This window comes from Protomyctophum parallelum (assembly GCF_964188405.1).
Source record: "Protomyctophum parallelum genome assembly, chromosome: 4".
Lineage (NCBI taxonomy): Eukaryota > Metazoa > Chordata > Actinopteri > Myctophiformes > Myctophidae > Protomyctophum > Protomyctophum parallelum.
Window position 1 is genome coordinate 8,605,192 of NC_139700.1, and position 23,464 is coordinate 8,628,655.

Here is a 23,464-nt window from a genome sequence, read left to right on the forward strand (position 1 = left end):
AAAATACTCTGTGAAATGCAGGTCTGCCCCATGCAGTCTCGCATCAGATTTGGTGTTATAAGGTGCTCGTTTTAACATGGCTATAATAGATGGACATGGATAGGAATCAAGCAAGCAGCTTGGGGAAAACTCCACTTGAACTGTTGAGCGCGTCAGGAAAATAGTTCTCCCTTTCTATTGAGTATTGATATGTTGCACTTCACTTATACCAGTGAACATTACGCTTGCTAACAGAAGCATTGCTTGCACACATTCATTTCATCACGAGCATAGCATACAATGGAATTGGATAAGGCCAGACTAGAACAGGCAGCTGTATGATTATAAATATTAACGTTTAGCTCAGTTCTTGAGAATTACCGTTTTCTGCAGTGTATATTTACAGTAGTTATGTAAGTGTTTGATTAAGGGTGTTTCCCCTCTTTACCCCTGCACCCATTATGACCATAGAAACCCCCACCCCCACTGCTGCACTGTGCTGACTGAAGGGAGTTATTCATTCAATTGCTGTGAAATCTCCCTTTCCACAGTGCTCACTGCTCAGGTTTACCTCCTCAATATACATTCACAAACACCTCACACATGTGTACCAGCACACAGTCAACATGTTTTTTTGTTTTTCTTTTAAATTCATGCCTTAAACCATTTTTTGGAAAATTCAAGGGTACGGTTTTTTTGAGTGGTGCAACCACTCCAAGGAACAGCAATGTCCGTCCTAACCTATGTGACTATGAGTACCAGTAGGGGCAAAAGTGGCACTGTTGTGCCAGAAACAGAGAGAGAGAGAGATGGTGTTGCACTGTTGCCTGCTAATTACAGAGAGGGAGAGAGAGAGGCAGGGGGAGAGGGGAGTTGCACCACTCAGTTCACACAGGTGTGATTTTTCTCCTTCACATGACTTCATGCTGGTTTGAAGGAAGATACAGAAAAACCATGTGGTCTTTATTCAGGGATAATGAGCGGAAAATAATCCCTTATGCAGATCTACAAAGGCCAGATTTGCGGTTGTTTGTAGCCTACAAAATTAAAAGCTGGGATAACTAACATCCAGTCAGTGATCATCACCGTATAAGGCAATCACGAATATAGAAAAGAAAAACGCTTTCCATTTCAGCACTACAAAGTGTATGTTCTTAGCAAAATGTATATATTGTACCGTTTCATAAAGATTCACGTCAGCTTAGAAAAGTGGATAAACCTTTATGTAGGGTTGCTTCCGACTGCATATCTGACGGTTTTAAGAGTTAAATTGGCAGTTTGAGTATTGTCCGAGGATCTACAGTCAGTTGTTCACAAATGAGACTACAATGTCCAGTTGTCTCAATGTGTGGAATGAACAGGACAGGTACTGTGTTTACAGTGTTTCTGTATAATCTCCTGGGTTCTTCCTAATGCTTTGAAAACAGCATGTTAGGGCTTTAATGCCCGTGGCTAGTTAAGTTTGAGGATGCAGTTTTTTTAGCTGCTCGTGTAGCAGAATCTGATTCACTGCCAAACCAAATGCTGCAAAGCAGAACAGTTGCTGCCAGAGGCCAACACATTATCATATACCTCCGGTGAACCCACTGACACCAGGGAAAAAGGAACGATATTGAAGAACAGACGCCTCCATCAGCCTCAACATCTGCAGCACAAGACATCGTGTCTATTACAGTATATTGTAGATTTTTGACACAGGCATTTTTTCCACACTTGCTCCAACAGTTTCTTGAAAACGTATTTCTTTCACAATGAAGAACGGCGGAATAAATTACAAATATAAACAAGTTATTATTAACTTGGGAAAAGGACATGTGTGGGAAGAAACAGGGAAGTCACTTGGTAATGGATAGTTCTCTATTTGGTATGAATGGGACAATTGTGTCCCCAAAAAAAAAGAAAGAATTCATAATGAATAATGAAAAGCCCCATCTCTGTGTCTAGAGATGGAAATCTTCCATCACATTTGTAACACAACGTCCACTGTTGGTCGACTATCAGAAAGACTAACTAACTAACTCGGTAAACAAACATTTCTCTTTTGTGTCTTTGTTTGCATGTTCAAGTATCAACTCAGAGGGCCCTGCTTGAAATAAAATGTATTACATATATATCTAGCACAACGGTGGAAACATCCACAGACAAAAATAAGTTTCAATGTAGACACTTATACTACGATATGCTCAAGCTTGATAAAACAAAATGGGAGTCAAATGGAAAAGTGTTACACATCCGTACAACAGGCCATTTAAGGACCGGAACCGCCTGAAATGTGAATAGAATCACATATGTTTTTTTAAATTATGCAAAACTTTAATTAAAAAGTTACAATACATTGCTAAAGCCACTGCTGTGAAAGAGGCCACATTACTAGAAAATGTAAAGGCAGGGTTTCTAAAAATGTTCTCGCTCTCACTTCAGAAGGTTTCTCTTTGGTCATCAGTCTTACCAGTGTAAATTAAGGAGTGAATGAACAATGTAAAAGGACACAAATATCCTAAGTTATACAACCGTGTCCAGCAATGGGACATTTCAGGCGTTGTAGAAACATGATTTGGCACCTTCACAATCTATATAAAAGTGCCTGTAGAAAAATACAAACCGTGATTTGTCACAGACAGGTTCCTGTGCTGTATGTTGAATTGATAATGAGACTGTGACCTCATTAGTTCCTCTCTTTTTTTTGTCCCAGCACCAAAAATATAACTGTATGTTATACCGTTGTGTGTAGAAATGTTAGATTGTCTATATTGATAAATGATAACTGCGTTACAAAAATACAACTGTTGGAGGTGATTGTGCCATTTTGTGGCCAATGACAGATACGTGGGTAAATGTCTCGGATCATGAGTCTCATCTGGAGCCTGGAGCATAATTTATCGTCGTGGCTCGCTGAGAATGACAGATTTTCAAAAGATATTTTGTATGATCCACGTCATGTTTTTTTAAGTTAAAAATAAGTTATTAACAGGGTCGCATGACACAGTACAGTATATATTAGGCTCATAACCATTCAAGCTATCGCAGTCTCGTCGTGACAAAGTCAGTCTGCCTTTTACATTCAACTGCTCTCTAGTTTGACGGCGTTAAAAGTTTCACATTCTTTTCAAAGCTGGTTTATTGGAAACTTCCCTAGAGTCCCTTTCCTTAGGCGGATCCATTCCATTTAGTGACGTTGTTTGTCAGTTATAGTACACTCTCTCAAGCCAGTTGTATCTCCTTATCTTCGTAATTCAGAGAGGAATAAATGACAGTAAAGCACTCGTATCAGCACAGGTAACATACGGAGACACTGTAGTACTACTGCAGGTCCAATTGAGGCCGGCGTGTCCGTTAGCTCACTTTGGTGTGATGTGTGCTTTATATTTTTACGAGAAGCCCAATACCAACACTGCTCTGCTGTAGTCTATTTTGTCACAGTTTGCACAGCTAACCTGTACCCATACTGTACTGCACTGTCCTTCTGAGAGTACTAGTTCCAGCAGCGCAGGTGCATGAACAGGCCAGTACTGTGTTGCCCGACGCCGTTCACTTTGGTTTTTCCCTTGTGAAGCACCCGTGTGACGTAAGAAAGGAGACATGTACTTCTCCGATCGTCTGAGAGTTAAGTCGGACAAAAATATTGCTTCTCATATACTGTAGGATCAGATAGCCGTACTTTTTTTCTTTTAGCACCATTGATAAAGACATGATAAAGGCATGTGGAGTGTTGCTGGATAACGGGACCAGTGGCTGTAGCTATCAGTTCACAGGGTCAGCGGAACCCCTATTAGAATGACACCGTCTTGCTGCTAGCTACGCCTCTGCGTACGGCAGGTGATACTGCTCCTCTCTCTTGTTGCAGCGCTTGGCCACGATGGCCAGGTAGAGCACCAGCAGGACGACCCAGTAGCACGCGTAGAGTATCGTCCCCGCTATCAGCAGCGCCTTCTCCGTCTCGTTGAAGGGCTCCTGCGTCTCGCAGTAGATGGTGTAGGCCACGCCGCCGAGCAGCACCGTCACCCACACGGTGACGGGCACGGCGCCGATGAAGTTCACCACAACCTTCCTGCGGCCCGACGTGCCCCAGCCGGCCTTGTTGATGGTGAGCAGGGCGAAGATCTTGGCGGGCAGGAGGCTGGACATGTAGAGGAGGGAGTAGAGCGACATGAAGATCATCACCAGGCTGCCGCGGAGGAAGCAGGCGTACGTGGCCTTCACCATGCCCACCAGCTGCACCGTCAGCAGGAACAGCAGGATGTTCCAGAGCCGCCCGCGGTAGAACAGGTGGATGACGGTGGCCACCAGGAAGAACGGGAAGAAGCCCGTGACCACGGACTCGTAGGTCATCCAGAGGCTGTGCTTGTGGAACCACAGGGCGTTGTAGAGCCACTCGCGGAAGTACGACTTGCTCCAGCGCGTCTGCTGGTTGAGCCAGCGCAGGTAGCGCGTGGGCGTCTCCGTCTGGCACTGCGCGCGCGCCGTGAACTTGGTCTTGAAGCCGTAGCTCAGCACGCGGTTGGTGAGGTGGCGGTCGTCGCCGAAGCTGCACTTGGAGCCCAGGAAGGTCTGGTGGTACCACGGCTCCAGGAAGCGCTGCAGCAGGGTGTTGCGGTACATCCCCAGCGGGCCGCTGATGCACTGGACGCAGCCGAAGTACGACTGGCACGCCCGCTCGATGTTGAAGGCCATCCAGTAGCGAACGCTGCTCAGGAACGAGATCCACGAGTCGTACTTGTTGAGGATCTGGAGGAGGGGAGAGGAGAGGAGAGGAGAGGAAGAGAACAACATGGAAGAGAAGAGAAATAATAATTTTTAGCCATCTCTATAATCACGAGGCGCACAAGGCATATATAGTGTGACACAATCAATGTGATATAAACACAGTACCTGAACATCTCCACCGACCCCTCCAACCATGGTGTCTTCCTCTAGGATCTTCAGCATCTCTATGGTGCATGCCGGGTCCAGAACCGTGTCTGAGTCACACACCTGGAAGAGAACCATGGCATGCAGTGAGTGAGGGGACATCTGACCTGCATGAGGCTGCAGGTGTTTCAGTGTGTTGTCGTTACGTTATTAGTACTTAAGTGCAGATAAGGAAATGAGAGGCTGTTGACAGCTGCACCCAGCTGGTTATAGTTTATTGAAATCACACACCACAGGGTCAGCAACTCTTGTGACCTTTGACCTGCACACACCAAGGACACAGGAGGATGCACCAGTGGGTTGGTATTCAGTATTTTAGCTGTGACGTGAGCGCCCCCCTCCTGAGATACTTCCGGGTCCTACTTTTGTGTCGCTTTTGTGTCCCCATGGTGTTATACTGTGACGCTACGTCGGACTAAATCTGAGACGAAAACAACCACGAAAGTCTCATTTTACCGCTTTCCTCGCAACAACAAAGCTGCGCTGCTCTCCAAAATCTGGCTGTGACAGGCCGTCCCCACATAGAATACTATCGCCATTTTATTTTATTGTGTCAACTAAATCCTCATTAATGCAAACAAACAAAGATTCAACATACTCAAGCCTGCACACATTCTAAATATCCCCCGAAATATTTTACCGAGCAAATGGACTGTTGCCACCTTCAATAATAATGATAATAATAGTCTTTATTGTCTCCACATCATATATTTTTGTTGTCATAGACACTTGTACAAAACATTAATAATTCTACTCGAGTTGGAAGCATTAAGACCCATTTTAACCCTCTATGCCTTCCTTTCTGAAAAATAACGTCAATTTAAAAAGATTCACGCGTTTAGATATTCAATTTACAATGAGATGCGGACGGGAGCTGGTGCCACTTGGACCCGGACGTAACGTAGCACTACAAAATGACGTCAGACTTAAATACTGAATAGACTAGGACTATAGGTCATGTGGTTGCCATAGAGATATGCACTGTGATTTCCCAGTACCGTAAATGCCAGCAAGGTGTGGAAAAAGGGACACAGTCCACAACTGAATTTAAACCCACCTTTTCAGACTCCATCATGGCCCATAGCACTTAGATAGCATTTCTGTAGACTTCCCTTAGATAGCATTTCTGTAGACTTAGATAGCATTTGATACAGACTTATAGAATGTTATGTAGACAGCACTATAATTGCATTGTATGTAGTCATAGCACGTCATAGTACATATGTATAGCATAGTATAGTATATATGTATAGTTTATATGTATAGCTTCATTATATAGATATTCCACTGTTACGTTCTTAGCTTACGCATGTTTCATGATAAATGCTTTTTATGTGATGTATTCCCATGCTTTTTTGTTCTTGCTTAATGTAAGTCGCTCTGGATTAAGAGCGTCTGCTAAATGCCTAAATTGTAAATTGTAAGCACTTAGCTCAGGGTTCCCCAATTAGCGGCCCGTGAGCGCCCCCTTGTGGCCCAAGGAAGAATTAAAAAGAATAATATATATATATATATTTCTTGCCGTCGTGAACGTGCACAATGATAGTCAACGGACCAGCGCGTTCATGTGTTTGGGGCCAGGCTGCAATACCTTCATTCGGCCACTATGTCCATTTCGCCTCAGGGTTTCCTCTGGGTGCCTTCTCTATTCATATATACTCTATGTCTATGGTCTTAACCGGCCACGCATGTGTCTTAACCGGCCACGCATGTCTGGAGCCACAGGTGAGTCTTAACCGGCCACACATGTGTCTTAACTGGCTATGCATGTCAGACTGTTGCTTGTTGGACTGTAGTACATCCGTACATAGTACATCCGACCAATGCACAGTATGACCTGCTAAGGCTATCCAATGTACAGTATGTGACCTGCTAAGGCTGTCCAAATGTTCTCCTGAGAGTAGGAATTCTGTGGTTAATGGAATATAGAATAAGGTTGATCCAAAATGGTCTTTGTCCAAATACATTTTTATGTGATATCCACATATGCATCTAAACTAGCTTCCTACACAGGGCATATGTCTTCCTCTATGAGTCATCAGTACACGAGTAGTGAAGATAAAATAAATCAGCAATGCAGTGCCGAGTAAATGCAGGCCATCTGGCCATGTGCCAAAACCTTTATAGCAGCAATGAAGGCTACCCAGAGGATAAAACAATATGATAGTGTTATCTGGGAATAATTGTAAAATAAAATAAAAATGTTATCCCACAATTTCGTAACTCATTTTTTCACGTGGTGCCAATTGCCGGCCCTAAGCTGTAATCCTGGGGGCTACTCTCCCTCTGCCAACCTGGGGAGGGTCCCGAACTGAGCTCATGCTTCCTTCAATGCATGAGGAGTGAGCAGGCTGATTCTCATCACCTGACAGGGGGGAATTTCCCCAGTAGGTTGTAGAGTGTGGAAGGAACATGTTATTCCAACCAGTTACTTTCCCCTCCATCAGGCCCCCCGGCTGGCCAGGGGGAGGCAGTATAGAGATGAATAGATGAAATAGATGAATACGGCAGACAGGAGACATGGAGAGAACATGCAAACTCCACACAGAAATGCCCTTTTGCCAACCCCACCTAGGGTGGTATGGGTGCTGATGACGCGGCATGCTTTATCATACTTAACTAGTCATAACTGAACTAGTTTTCCATTAAATACAGAGGTACTACACTGTGGGACTAATACTCAACTGGTTTACAACTTTCTTCTCTTAACTTATATAAGAACAAATTGAAGGATGTTCTGATTGACCAGAACACTTAATTTAATGTACTAGTCCTTACCGTTCTGAATATATGAACAGCAAATTATGTTCAGTGTGGGGAATTGTTTACAGATGGTCTTGGGAAGTTGGATTGGGCACAAAAGTGGATATGGATATGTTGCTGGGTGTCCAAGCGATAACGAAATTAGGTCAAAATTCTGCTAAATATGACGTAAATTAAATCATGATGTATGATGATAAGAGTGCCCCTCACTTCACGCAGGTGTGATTTTTCTTTAATAAAGTGATATGAGGTAGGGGCAGGCAATATGACAAAATATTATATCACAATATCTTTTCAGAAATGATCACAATATTGATATTAATCTGGATATCATATTTTTTATATAATCTATATAATCAATTTGTTTTTATACTGATAGACTATTAGTTTGGTATGCAGATAGATAGATAGATAGATAGATAGATAGATAGATAGATAGATCAATCCGTCCACTCCATGTGCGTGCGCACGTGCACTCTTTACGTGCGCAGCTGCACGCTGTTTCACCCACGTTTGGTTAAAAGTTATATCAACTGATGTTTTAACATTACAAACTTTCTAAATAACTTTAGTATTCAAGCGTTTCAACGTGTCGGGGTCCTAGCAAGTCCTTCTGTCTACAGAGAAGAGAACTGAGCAGCAACACAGGGAGGGGCGGTGCGGTGGGAGCAAAGGGACAGATCTTCAAATGAACACCGCATTGAGCCTCGACACGTTGTTAGCTTGTAGCTCTGCTCTTTTTGGCGAACGACACAGCCGTTCAGAAATATAAATTTAGGTATAGAACCGCGACAATAGAATGTGCACTTGCTGTAGACAGAGACTTTTTTTTTTTTTTTTTTTTCTTTTTTTTTTAGATATTTTTTTGCGGCTTACGCCTTTATTGATTTTTTAAGGGATAGAAAGTAGGCTGACAGGAAACGGGAGAGAGATGGGGGGATGACATGCGGTAAAGGCCGTGTCGGGTCCGGGAGTCGAACCCGCGGCACACCGCGACTGGATCACCAGTCCGGTGCCCAGACCGTTACGCTACGGCCTGGGCTGTAGACAGAGACTTGTCTTTATCACGATTGAATGGTCAAATCCTGTAGTCGCACCTGTGCTACAAATCTAATTTTACAACTCGCACGGTGATATTTTTAGTCGCAAATGCGAGTACCTAGTCGCACTGTCGAGCCCTGGGAATAGCTGTAGTATGCGTCTGTCGTCTGAGTTGTTTTGCCCGTGTGGTCAAATGCCTGCCTGGGGGCGGTGTGAAAAAGGGTAGGTGCCTCTGTGCTGGTGGAGACGATTATGACGTCACAGCAACTTTGCCCGTGGGATCGTGTGGTGATGTAAAAACAATATCTGTACAGTAAATATGACAGTTGCGTCGGTAAAATGTAGCCTAGCTGGATTCTGGGAGCGTGCAGATTTCTTTTGGCATGGAGAGCTAATAGTGTGGCTCGGTCGGAGATAGACCACGGACAAATAAACGGGTTTTTATTCACTAATAAATTCATTATTAATCTTATTGAAAAAATGGCTCCGTTAAGACCTCCATATTATTATGGTCAATGCCTGTGTGAAAAGTGGGAGCGATTGGTGCAGGCAATGAGGAGATACGCCGGTGTTTCTGACATTCATTCATTCAGACATTCGGTTAATTATAGTATGATGATTACATTTGTTTTGTATTATGATATCTTCTCTTCTCTAATCATGTCTTACTTAGATTACTTTGAAGTATTTTAGGGTACGGGAACCCCTTTTGGTGTTTTAACTAAGCACTATGTTATACTTTAGCTATTGAAAAATAGCAGATCTACAAGCTCGGTGGCACGCTACGAGTTTGTAGGTCTGCTATTTTTGAAAAATCGTAAAAATGCGGCACAAATCTTTGAATATATATTCTTCCAGAAGACTTTTTTTAATTTCGACGTCAGGCCTAAATGGGTTAACTTATATAAGAACAAATTGAAGGATGTTCTGATTGACTTATGATTGTATTATGATATCTTCTCTTCTCTAATCATGTCGTACTTAGATTACTTAGAAGTATTTTAATTTCTATTTTGTGTTTTCTTTTGTATCGTTGTTATTCTGTGCTGAATCAAATCACATCCAATATGCTCTCACCTGAATGTAGTCCACGGTGTCTCCCAGGGCCTTGAAGGCGGTGTACATCACCTCCCGCTTGCCGCCCCACTCCTGCATGACGCAGGAGTGGCGACACGTCCTGACCAGGCGGGCCACGCGGGACGCCTCCTCCATGTGCACCGTGGCCCGTCCGCCCAGGAGACAGGCGCCGCCGCTGCCGTCGTTGTGGAAGTTCCCCTTCCACACCACGCTGCCCGCCTGCTCCGCCCCGCCCATCACCTGCACCAGCACGCCGTCCAAGTTTGGACGACAAGAATTTTGATTTAGTTTTTTAGTCGTAGTCTTTTGAACAGAGGGTATATGCACGTGACAGCGTCATCATACCTGGAAGTTATACGCGGGAACGCCTACTGTGGCAAAATAAAACTACTTTCTGGCCTTGACAGCCAAGTCTGATTGCAATCAAACAACGTTAACCAATTCTGACCTGAGATCAGATTAATATACGAGGTTTCCACTGGACACACACTGGTCTGATGAACCCATTCTGACCTGAGATCAGATTCTAAAAATGTCAGTCGTTCTTCGATTTTTCAAAAATAGCAGACCTACAAGCTCGTAGCGCGCCACTCGGTGGCGCGCTATGAGCTTGTAGATCTGCTATTTTTCAATAGCTAAAGCATAACATGATGCTAACACCAAAATGGGTTCCCGTTCAGAATGGGTTAAACTCACTTTGCCACTCACTTTGCCACTTGATTTGCCACTCACTTTATGCATATGCATACCCTATACATTTTCATCTAGTCACATTGTAGTCATCTCAAATGTCGACTAATGTCATGAGGTTTTAGTCAACATGTGGTGTTGATTTAGTCTGCTAATATATATTTTGGCACTTGGTTGCATGTTGAAAATAGCGGCTGCAGCATGCAACCAGGCATACAATGACTTGTTTTTTTTTTAGTTCTACTGGATCTCTTCTCCACTAGTCCCTCCCTATTACATTTTAGTCTAGTTTTTGTTTGTCGACAAAATCGTCAACATAATCTCAGTTCTAGTCATCGTAGCTTAGTTTTTACTATTTAGTTTTCACATAGTTTCCGCCGGTGAAAAGAATGATAGCCGACGGAACATTTTTCGTCCTAGTTTCAGACAGTCGACGAAATCAACACCAGCGCCATCATCACCTCCTGGAAGATGTCCATCATGTAGCGGTCCTCAGGCCGGTTCCCGTCCACCACCAGCACCACCTTCAGGCCAGGGAAGGAAATGCGCCGCACGCTGCGCAAGCACTTCCTAAGGTAGTCCGGGTCCTCCTGTGGAAGCAGGGATGATTTGGACAGAAAAATGTATGATTTAGTCTTAGTCCATAGTCGTTTTAGTCTAGTTTTAGTCGACTGAATATTATACGATTTAGTCGACTAAATCTACAGTTAATTGAGTCGACAAACAGAAACATTTGGCAGGCCTCGATGGCGTCGTAATGGCTGATTTTACATTTACTTGCATGCTGAAAGTAGCCGATTTAGTAGTAGTAATAGTAGATCTACTATTTTCAGAGCGTAACCAAACCTTCTAAATGACTATGTAGGCCTATTTTAGTTCTACTGGATCTCTTCTCCACTAGTCCGTCCCTTAAGCCCTGCAATTTAATCTCATTTTATGTCAATATATGTCAATATATTGACATAATAATAATAATAATAATAATATATTGATATGTCAATATATTCAGTCTTAGTTTTAGTCATCATCATACTGTAGCTTAGTTTTTATTTAGTTTTCATCTGCGAAAAATCAGCAAACATTTTTATCAGCTTGCAGAGCTGATCAATGATTTTCATGATTGGCTGGCCTCTAAGCCAATGGGAGACCAGCCCTATACGGCCAATGGGACACTAAGGGCAGATTCACACTATGGTTCCGGGTGCACCTAGGACAAATAAAGAGGATAGAGCACGGAGGTGTGGCCAGGGCTCCTGCGGGAGGTTTGCACATGTGCAGTGTAAACAGGAACTGCGATGAGGGAGTGTTCCAGCAGAGGTGCTAGAGGTGCATGAGAGTTGCTGACCCTGAACTGAAATAATAGTACATTTACTAAATGTTAATGTTTTTGTATATTTTCTTATGTTATGTGTCAAACTTGCTGTGGATGATATAAAACATTTGAAAAGGGAAGGGTGACTGCTGTTTCATTCTCAACTGTTCTGGATCTCATTATTTACATCACAAGTTATGAGCTTTCTATCTAGCACCTCTGCTGGAACACTCCATCATCGCAGTTCCTGTTTACACTGAGCATGTGCAAACGCAGGAGACCAGGCCGCACCTCCGTGCTCTATCCTCTTTATTTGTCCTAGGTGTGCACTCGGGAGCACTTGGCAGATGCTGTGGTAGTAGTGTGAATGCTGCGGACAGACACCCGGATGTGATCCTGCACGTTTCATCTCAGTTGATGAAATCAACAGTAGCTAATAGTACTACCCATACAGTACCTGGAAGGCGGCGATGCAGAGCGCCACGGAGCGGCGCAGGTGCTGCGGCCGGCACGGGCTCCTCATGCGCCGGTGCTCCAGGAAGGCAAACAGGCTCTGGAGGAAGAGGTGGAGGGAGAGGAAGGCTCCGTACAGGCCGAAGGACAGGTGGTGCTGCTCCGTGTGGATGAACTGGTAGCCTGCAGGGGAACAATGACCATGACCATGGGAACAATGACCATGACCATGGGAACAATGACCATGACCATGGGAACAATGACCATGACCATGGGAACAATGACCATGACCATGGAACAATGACCATGACCATGGGAACAATGACCATGACCATGGGAACAATGACCATGGGAACAATGACCATGGGAACAATGACCATGACCATGGGAACAATGACCATGGGAACAATGACCATGGGAACAATGACCATGGGAACAATGACCATGACCATGGAACAATGACCATGACCATGGGAACAATGACCATGGGAACAATGACCATGACCATGGGAACAATGACCATGGGAACAATGACCATGGGAACAATGACCATGGGAACAATGACCATGACCATGGGAACAATGACCATGGGAACAATGACCATGACCATGGGAACAATGACCATGGGAACAATGACCATGACGGAACAATGACCATGACCATGGGAACAATGACCATGACCATGGGAACAATGACCATGGGAACAATGACCATGGGAACAATGACCATGGGAACAATGACCATGACGGAACAATGACCATGACCATGGGAACAATGACCATGACCATGGAACAATGACCATGACCATGGGAACAATGACCATGGGAACAATGACCATGACCATGGGAACAATGACCATGGGAACAATGACCATGACCATGGGAACAATGACCATGGAACAATGACCATGACCATGGGAACAATGACCATGACCATGGAACAATGACCATGGGAACAATGACCATGACCATGGGAACAATGACCATGGGAACAATGACCATGACCATGGGAACAATGACCATGGAACAATGACCATGACCATGGGAACAATGACCATGGGAACAATGACCATGACCATGGGAACAATGATCATGGGAACAATGACCATGGGAACAATGATCATGGGAACAATGACCATGGGAACAATGATCATGGGAACAATGACCATGGGAACAATGACCATGGGAACAATGACCATGGGAACAATGACCATGGGAACAATGACCATGACCATGGGAACAATGACCATGGGAACAATGACCATGGGAACAATGACCATGGGAACAATGACCATGACGGAACAATGACCATGGGAACAATGACCATGACCATGGGAACAATGACCATGGGAACAATGACCATGGGAACAATGACCATGGGAACAATGACCATGACGGAACAATGACCATGACCATGGAACAATGACCATGGGAACAATGACCATGGGAACAATGACCATGACGGAACAATGACCATGACCATGGAACAATGACCATGACCATGGAACAATGACCATGACCATGGGAACAATGACCATGGGAACAATGACCATGACCATGGGAACAATGACCATGGGAACAATGACCATGACCATGGGAACAATGACCATGGGAACAATGACCATGACCATGGGAACAATGACCATGACCATGGGAACAATGACCATGGGAACAATGACCATGGGAACAATGACCATGACGGAACAATGACCATGACCATGGGAACAATGACCATGGGAACAATGACCATGGGAACAATGACCATGGGAACAATGACCATGACCATGGGAACAATGACCATGACCATGGGAACAATGACCATGACCATGGGAACAATGACCATGACCATGGGAACAATGACCATGACCATGGAACAATGACCATGACCATGAGAACAATGACCATGGGAACAATGACCATGACCATGAGAACAATGACCATGACCATGGGAACAATGACCATGGGAACAATGACCATGAGCATGGGAACAATGACCATGACCATGGGAACAATGACCATGAGCATGGGAACAATGACCATGGGAACAATGACCATGGGAACAATGACCATGACCATGAGAACAATGACCATGACCATGAGAACAATGACCATGACCATGAGAACAATGACCATGACCATGAGAACAATGACCATGACCATGGGAACAATGACCATGACCATGGGAACAATGACCATGACCATGGGAACAATGACCATGAGCATGGGAACAATGACCATGGGAACAATGACCATGACCATGGGAACAATGACCATGACAGCTCATGAGCAATGGTGGAAAAACTACTCACATGTTTTACTTTAGTAAAAGTATCAATATACTGCAAGCATTCTGGAATTTAACATCTACTTGAGTAAAATCCACCCCCCCCCCCCCCCCCCCCCCCCCCCCCCCCCCCCCCCCCCAACTGTCAAATATGCCCCGCTAATCGGGTAGTGTCTTGCCACCCAGCTTGAAAGCGGGGTTGGCGAAAGGGCCTTTCTGTGTGGAGTTTGCATGTTCTCCCCGTGTCCCCTAGGGTAGGTACCCTCACAAAAAACATGCAGTAATCCTGGTCACTAAACTGCCTCCCCCTGGCCAGCCGGGGCGCCTGATGGAGGGGAAAGGAACTGGTTGGAATAACGTGTTCCTTCCACGCGCTACGTCCAACCAGGGAAACTCCCCCCTGTCAGGTGTAAAGGAGCTTGGACACTCAGGCATGAAGGAAGCATGAGTTCAAGTCCGTTGCTCTCCCCTTGTCCCCCATATATGGGGACTAGGTTGGTGGAGGGTGTGTAGAGCCCAGGATCACATTAGATAATTGACACAGGGCTGAAAAATGGGTTACAAAATCGTGGATAAAAAAATTAGAAAAAAAAGAAATGCCTAATGTATTCATTCTGTGGGTTAAGTTATGTATTTATTTTAACTTTTTTTTATGATTTTACTGCCTGTCGTGTTGGCTTTTATTTTTAGCCCTTATATGCATGTTTTTCTATGGACCCATGCACGTCCACTAACAGAGATTGAATTGAATCTAGTACCATGTTTGTCTGCACGCATGACGTGTTATTCTAAGACATGATTCTATTCACCTGTCACGTAGGCCAGCAGGATGGTAAAGAGAACCACCGCCGCGAAGGTGGTGGTGATCACGATGTTCAGAGCATTCTTGCAGCGAGAGGGCATCTGGGGGGGGGGGGGGGGGGGGGGGGTGTTGATGGGTGCAGAATGTGAGAAGATGAAACGTTAAATAAAAAGTGAGAGATGAAGATGGTAGAAAGTATAAAGAATGCATGATTATAAGAGAGAGAGAGAGAGAGTGAGTGTGTGTGTGTGTGTGTTGAAGAGAGAGAAGACATTCACAATAAATGTGACCAGTTGATGTTTTGCACAAAATGCATTTGAATACCAGTGACGGACAGACACAAGGACAAGGACAAGGACACACACACACACACACACACACACACACACACACACACACACACACACACACACACACACCCCTAGTGGTCGCCACAGCTCTCCAGTAAATGGTACTTGGGGCAGGTGAATACTCTGTACAGCGACTAACATGAGTGACATTAATGAGCCACCAACACAAACAGGCTACACATGGCAGGTGAGAACGCATGCATGGCATGCATGACCTCAGAAGCTTGTGGAATTTCCCAAATGCCCGCCCATAAGAGGGCTTTTTTTTTGTTGCTTTCTCTCAAGGAAAGTGTCATTTCCTGGCTTCTCTGTAAAACCATTCATGAACAAGCACTCGGCTGAGTGAAAACATAACCATTAAACGGCTGGGTGACATCATGGTACCTGGTTGTAGACAGACGGAAAGCTGGATCAAGGAAAGAGGACGTGAGCACTATGCAGAATACTATACTGTATTGGAACTAATGCACAATTCACCGCGATAGGATAGGCAGGTGCTCCGATTTGACCCAGATTTATTTCTATTGGGCTTCCGTCTACTACAGGCTAAACACCGGCATCAGCAGCTTTTCATTGTTACTACTCTGTCCTGACCTCACCCATTCCCTCTCCTTAATTCTCTCACCCGTCTGCCTTATATCTCCATCTCGCTCCCATCTTCTCTCGCTCGCTCCAGGTTAATAGCTCTAATTAAAGGGCGGGCCTGGCTTGGCCAGCACTTGAGACCAGTTAGGAATGGGGGGCAGGGGGGGAACAATCATGTCCTTTCATTCATGAAATTACCCGCCGGTACCCCCCCCCCGCCTAGCCCTCCCCGCCAGCGGGAGAGACAGACCTCATTCAGCGCTGCTGCTCATATCATCATAACATTCGGCTCTATGGCACTCTCGTCTCTGGAACAGATAGAATGGATGTACAGGTTTACATCTTGGCACGGTGTCACACACACTAGGCTACTGGAGCCAACGCATGCCGTCTCAGAGACAAACGAGACCCAGGGTAATTGTCTAGCATTTTGAAAGCGTCGACAGAAAAGGGGAACTTTTCTCAATCGTAGACTTGGAAAAAAGTGTAATCTCTACAATTTTGTTATCGTATTTTTCCCATTCAATCAACACGATCATTTGGAGTCTATAAAAAAAACGAAGCTCAACCCATTCTGACCGGGCACCCATTTTGGTGTCAGCATCATGTTATGCTTTATCTATTGAAAAATAGCAGATCTGCAAGCTCATATCGCGCCACCGAGTGGCGCGATACGAGCTTGTAGGTCTGCCATTTTAGAAAAATCGAAGAACGACTGACATTTTTAGAATCTGATCTCGGGTCAGAATGGGTTCATCAGACCAGTGTGTGTCCAGTGGAAAACCTCGTATGAATCTGATCTCAGGTCAGAATGGGTTAAAGGCCAAGCAAAGCTCCTATATCAAATGTTCTGCATAAACAGAACCGTGCAAATCAATCCAGATTTATATTCCACCACATTGCACATTCCACCGTGAACATTATTATGCTGCATGTGCATCATTTGAATTAGTGACCGACAACATAATAAACACCCTTTCCCTTCTGAGGGCCGCAGAGGCGAGGGCCGCGAGGCAAGCAGCCTGCTCTATGATCTGTGGGGTGTGTGTGTGTGTGTGTGTGTGTGTGTGTGTGTGGGGGGGGGGTCTTGCTCTGTGATCTGTGGGGTTGGGGGGGGGTTCCAACAGCAGGTTGAGAGAGCGTGGCCGGGACACCCCGGGGGCGCCTGGGAGATAACGAGCACACAGCGACGTGCAGTGTGGTTTGATTAGAGGGTCACAGTAGCCAGCGGGGGTTGTTGGCGGGCCAACGGGCTATGGGGATGGCTTGAGGGAATGTGGGAAGAAAGACAGCAGCAATAATTATCCACGAGGTACTCCGTCTGGGCTAGCTACAGTACGTCTAGGCTAGGCTAAGTACTTTTTGGTGAGCATCATCAGTGTAAACTATAGGCTTTGCTGTTGGTCAAGTTAACGGGTGTTAAAAGGGGTCTGAGAAAAGAGTTCAATATTTTCAATTGACTTCCCCTTGAGGGAAAGACTTTAGTTAGTTTAGTACTTTAAGTTATTGATTGGTAAGAGTGAAATAAGAGTGGGTGGCCTTCCAATATATTGCTGAGTGGGCATTTTGTCGCTCTGGACTACAGCAATTATCCACAAAGCATGGCTAAACTAAGTCATGCACTGTGTTTTACAGCCTAAATATTATGCATATACTGTATAAAAATAGAAATTGTACTGGAAAAACAGAAAAACTGAGTATAAAATGTAAAGTGCCAGTTGCCAGAATATTCTGGCAAGCCACCGCCAAAAAAGTTCCAATATAACAACTGACCATCACAACTAACGGCAACATCAAAGAGCAGCAGCTTCCCATTGAACACGAAATGAAATGGCTTTCACAACAAATGTTTTAGTCTTCAGTAAGACTTCCTTTCCAGTCGAAGAATGTCAACTTTGGTCACTTTGGTGGTGAGACACATGGTCTAAATGTCACATCTTGTTTCCGGCAGAAGCGTGAAGTGGTTATCAACAGAACGTATAGTTGGCTATATATTGTACATACAGCATAGCATCACCAAGATTTCCTCTTGTGCATTTGAATAAACTACCAGTACCAACATACCATAATTTGGTAGTGCTGTGTGGCAGCTCACAATCAGTCCACAATGTCGGCATCATGTGTGTAGTCCATCCACACGTTATCCTGATGTGTGTTTAGGATATCGGTCCGGGAGAACCAAGTCAGCATTTCACAAACAGCCTTCATGCAAGACAATACCATGAACAATCACTCCCAAAGCCAGCCATGTTTCAGTTAAATAATCCAGTTTGTCCATGTTTCAGTTTATAATCCAAGCAGAGCAAAAAGGTAGACTCTCCCACCACGTGGCTCCAGTGCAGGACGGTGAAGCATTCAGGGACACAATCGATTGCATCCCAAAACCAGAGGACGGAGTTCCCATGGGCGTATATGGGCTGTAGATTAGCGGTCCTGTCCCCTGGGTGGGGTGGCTTCATTCATCCAGATCAGCTGACTGAAGGACTCGGAGCTCAGGTGAGGCTGCAGTGAGGTGGGTCGCTCCACCGTATACGGCAGGCTGAATGAAACAACTTGGCCGTGGGACAAGGCCAGCCAGCCAGGAGAGAGAGAGGAGAGGGGAACTGGGTGGGAGGGATGGGAGACGGATGGGGACGGTGGAAGCTGGGAGAGAGAAAAGACCAGAGAGATGAAAGCAAGAAAGGGGTGGAAGGGAAGATGCGAAGAGAAGACAGTGATGTTAAAGGGGAGAAAGGTCCAAGGAGAATGAGAGGGCAGGTAGAGAGTAGACTAGACATATTAGAGGTTTGAAAAGGGAGGGAGGGAGTATACGACAGCGTAAGAGAAGTGGAGTGATGGGGAGATGGGGAAAATGAAACCAAATGGACCCTTACAGTTCCATTTGGTTTCATTGTACTCTCTCAAGAGTTTGATTATTGTTAAACCTCTGCATTACTTAATTAATTCAAAAGACACAATTAGAGAATGCAGAAAACATTGTTATGTTGATCAACGTTTGCCTGTTATCTCTACTAATGGTACCACATCAATACAGCATGAAGTTGCACAAAATCTCACACAACAATAACACAATATTCTTTTGTTTTGGGTCTGAGAGGCTAAATCTCACCAAATGGTGGTCCATGGCTCAAATGCCGAATAAATAATGGGCCTTGATATTAAAAAAGGTTGAAAACCACAGAGGTGAAGACCGAGGAGCAGAAGTGTACATGCAAGAAATGGCAGACCAAGTGATTGATTCGGTGAAGTGAAGAGAAGAGGGGTAACATCAGGTAAAAGAGTTCTTCATCACCATAGTAGGCTAATAGCCCTGCACTTCAACTCCAAACCATGGTCATCATTCACCTCCCAAAAGCCTCTCTCCGGCTGCGCTAATGTGAGTCATGACATGTTCAATGAGATGACTCAGAGTCAAAGCCCAGGAGAGCTGCAGAGATGGCAGCTTTCTCAGTCAAAGTCAATGGAGCGGAACTGCTCTCTGTTTAACAGAGAGCAGTTTAAAACACTGACACTTTTAAAACGAGCTGTTCTTGTTAGTACCGTTCAAGCTCCACAGACTCGATGGCACTCAACAGCTGGGACAGCAACATCACGCTGTGTCTGGGTTCATGTTAATTTCCGAAGATAATATCCTCGGAAACTCATGTATTACACTGTACTGTTTTTGTATATGATGACAGGGAGCAACGTCTGACTGAAATAAGGTCAGTATAAAGAGATGTAGAAGGAAACAGATCCGACAGTTTGCCACAAGAGGGCTCCCTTATTGCCTCAATTCATGGATATATACTGAATGTTACAATAGTGCAGACCTCATTATGTAGGAAGTGATGTACCTGGGAAAATTCTAATTTAAACACGTCTTACAATATAAGTAGAGAGAGCGACAGCACAGGAGGTGCAAGGAAGGACCCTTTATGAAAATTATATACAGTATATATACTGTATAATTCTGATATAAAACATTTAGCAGCTTCTGGGACTGAAATCAGACATTGCTGAGCACCAGGCTATACTGTTACAACAGCAGTATTTAATAAATCATATAAAAACAAACAGCCATGTGTATATAATAATATACAGTATATCCATCTACAGTATTCACACCCAGGCCTCACTGCCTCCTGATCAGATCAAGGTGTATGAATGAAGACGCTCTGCCTTCCACAGTCTGTCAGATCACGATAAATCCCTGTACAAAAGGCCACCAGACTAGGCCAGCCCAGCCCAGGGGCATGCAGCCCTGCATGGAGACGATGGCTGACATGCCGTGGAAAGTCAAACAGGCTGACGTTTTCTTTGGCCGATGCCTCGAGACATCATCAAAAGGAACTTGGAGGTGTGTGTCGCAGTCTGTCTGCTAACGGTCAGTGTCTGCCTGCCTTGAGGAGGAAAAAAAAGCGACCACGTGGAGCACATGCCAGAAGGCATGCACATGCGCAACCATGCACGCACACAAGCACACACACACACACACACACACACACACACACACACACACACACGCACACACACACACGCGCACACACGCACACAGTGACGAGAATGGATACACTGACATACGGTAGATGCACAAATTAATGCCTTTATTTCCTTTTAATCATTACTAATACTAATACATAGTTTACACGCAAATCGCACGCTTTCATCTTAGCCATCATAATGGTAAAACAGAAAGGCTGTTGCAGACATCCTTAGCGCTCTGCTTTAAAGTCATTAATCATTCTCACTCTCACACACAGGTTCAGGCAGGGACAAAAAATGAGAATCATTCCACCTCACATCCTATTCACATTTGCCACATGTACACCGACGGGCACACTGGCTCTCTGTCCCACAATTTCCAGATTTTTCTTAGTCTTGCTTTTTCAGTCATTGATTTGAAAAACTTTCCATCTTCTCTCTCTCTCTCTCTCTCTCTCTCTGACACACACACACACACACACACACACACAACACACCTTTGTTTAACCCATCCTGACCGGGCACCCATTTTGGTGTCAGCATCATGTTATGCTTTAGCTATTTAAAAATAGCAGATCTACAAGCTCATATCGCGCCACCGAGTGGCGCGATACGAGCTTGTAGGTCTGCTATTTTTGAAAAATCGAAGAGCGACTGACATTTTTAGAATCTGATCTCAGGTCAGAATGGGTTCATCAGACCAGTGTGTGTCCGGCGGAAACCTCGTATGAATCTGATCTCAGGTCAGAATGGGTTAAGAAGCACTGTCCTTACCATCCTGATCCTGTGGAGCCCTCCGTCTCCCCCTCAGGAGTCCCCCAGATCTGCGTCCGTGGGTCCGTCCGTGGGTGGGTCCGTCCGTCCGTCCGTCCGTCCGTCCCTCTCCGTCCAGCTGTGTGTCCGTCCGTCAACCTGGCGTCCGACCCACTCCAGTCCACTCCACAGCACAGCGGCGTCCTTGTTCTGCCATCCCCCTCCCTCCTCCTCTCACACTACATCTTTATTCCCCGGCTTGCTTGCTTAATTCAGGAGATCCCTCTCGGTCTGCAAGATTCAGCGACGGCGGCTGAACCAACTTACCCGCCCTCCTCCTCCTCCTCCTCCTCCTCCTTCTCTTCCCCCCCTATACTCCTCCACTCCTCAGATTCGACCCGCCTGCCCCCACTTCTCTCCTCCCTTTCTCTCTCTCCCTCCCTCCGTCTAGTCCCTCTATCTCCCGGGGCTGTCCGAGGGCATGTACCCCCTCCCGCCCTTCCCTCCACACCACTTCAACCTGTCGTCCTCAGCCAGCTACTGATGCTGTAACTGCAGGCCGGCGGTATGTGGGAGAGCGGAGCGGCGGGGCAGATGTTCCGGTCCCTGCCTTGTCGGGTCGTCTGTGCAGGTTCCGTCCCCTCGGGCTGTGGAGTCCATGCCGGCTCTGGGCTCCCATAGATCCCAACGGGCTCAACCAGGCCCGGGAAGCCCCGGAGCAAAAAAAAAGAAAAAGAGAAAAGAAAAAGGTGAAGGTCGAAAGGCCAAATGTCTGTGTCTCGGCCACGCTTCGGTCTCCTCCCGCCCAGCCTTGGTCTAATCCTCGTCTTCTATCTGAAAGCCAAATGCCGGTACTCGGCCTCCACGTGCTCTTCCTCCTTCTATTCGCTCTGCTTCTCCTCCTCTCTCTCCTTCTGTGTCCTGGTGCTGCTGCAGTGGCAGTGTGTCTATCTGCATCTCTTTGCAGTGCTGCCCAGGAGGTAACACTTTCTCTCTCTCTCCTCTCTCTCTCTCACTCTGTCTCCCTCTGTCCTGGCTGGGTGACTTTGTGGTGTGTTGTCTGGCATATACTCACTCATGCCAGTTTGTTTCTCCTCCACTACTCCACACCAGGACCCCTTTTTCCAGCTCCTACACCCCTCTCCTCTCTCCTCCTTGCCTGTCCTCTACCCCCCCTCCTCTTCCTCCTCCTCCCTGGCTGCCCTAGCTACAGCTCGCTGTCCCGCTGCAGTGCAGCCGGCCGGCTCCAACAAGACTCAGGACTGTTTTAGCAGAACCCCCCTTTCCTCTCCTCCACTGCGCCTTACTCAAAGCATCCTTTATAGGATTATTTATCCACACACCCTCCCTCTCGGTACCCCTCCTCTGCTCTGCGTGTGCCCCACACACTGCTGACAGCTTGCAGGTTCCACAGACACGGAAAACTGCAGTAAAAGCCTGTGGTAACTAATCAATGGCTGAAGCAAAAACACACCACACATTTCACTTCAGTCACACAATAACATCGAAATGACTACTCGGGACAATGCTTTCATGACAAATGTAAAATGTTGTTACACTAATCAAGACTGTTATGCCTCCCCCAGAGTCCCGTTGCCTGTTGGCTGCTCAGTTTTAGGCTGTTGCAGGTGATTTGCAGGCAGAGTTGGGGAGGGGAGGGGCATGCAGACGGTGTCTTACACCCGATTGGCTGCTAGTAAGCTATAGTCTGGAAGCAGTTTCCCCTCTTATCTTCTAGCCTGGCTATACACGACAGTGTGATTCGAGTCTGGGTTATTAGCCAGGCTACTTATCTTCAACCTATTTCAGTTGCTGTTGTAAACATATGTTTTGTAATTAATGCAGTACAACATTCCAATTCTCTTCACACTCAGCCATGCGCTCCAAACGCTGTCATTAAAATGAACAAGACCAATTCAACCACTTTTTAAGCTGGCGTCCCAGCTTGAAGAAATAGGTGGAAATAGCCACTAATCCACTGTAGGAAGGCAGTAGCCAAACTAG

General features: G+C 45.6%; 1 protein-coding gene across 1 annotated transcript; it reads right to left on the bottom strand.

The window, feature by feature from the left end:
* On the bottom strand, positions 1–21,709 carry has3 (hyaluronan synthase 3). Its single transcript, XM_083763223.1, has 7 exons — positions 21,482–21,709; positions 15,316–15,409; positions 12,228–12,406; positions 10,920–11,048; positions 9,769–10,008; positions 4,849–4,950; positions 1–4,704 (listed from the first exon to the last, which is right to left on the bottom strand). The coding sequence occupies exons 1-7, from the start codon at positions 21,482–21,484 to the stop codon at positions 3,775–3,777; spliced, it is 1,677 nt and encodes a 558-aa protein (XP_083619349.1). The 5' UTR covers positions 21,485–21,709; the 3' UTR covers positions 1–3,774.
* Between the last annotated feature and the right edge of the window lie 1,755 nt (positions 21,710–23,464).

Excerpts from the sequence above, each read along its gene's own strand:
- has3 (XM_083763223.1), bottom strand. Across the intron at positions 12,407-15,315 it reads CCTGCTGGCCTACGTGACAG|GCTACCAGTTCATCCACACG; the intron begins GTGAATAGAATC and ends GTTCCCCTGCAG. Across the intron at positions 10,009-10,919 it reads TGATGGACATCTTCCAGGAG|GTGATGGGCGGGGCGGAGCA; the intron begins GTGATGATGGCG and ends GTGCTGGTGCAG.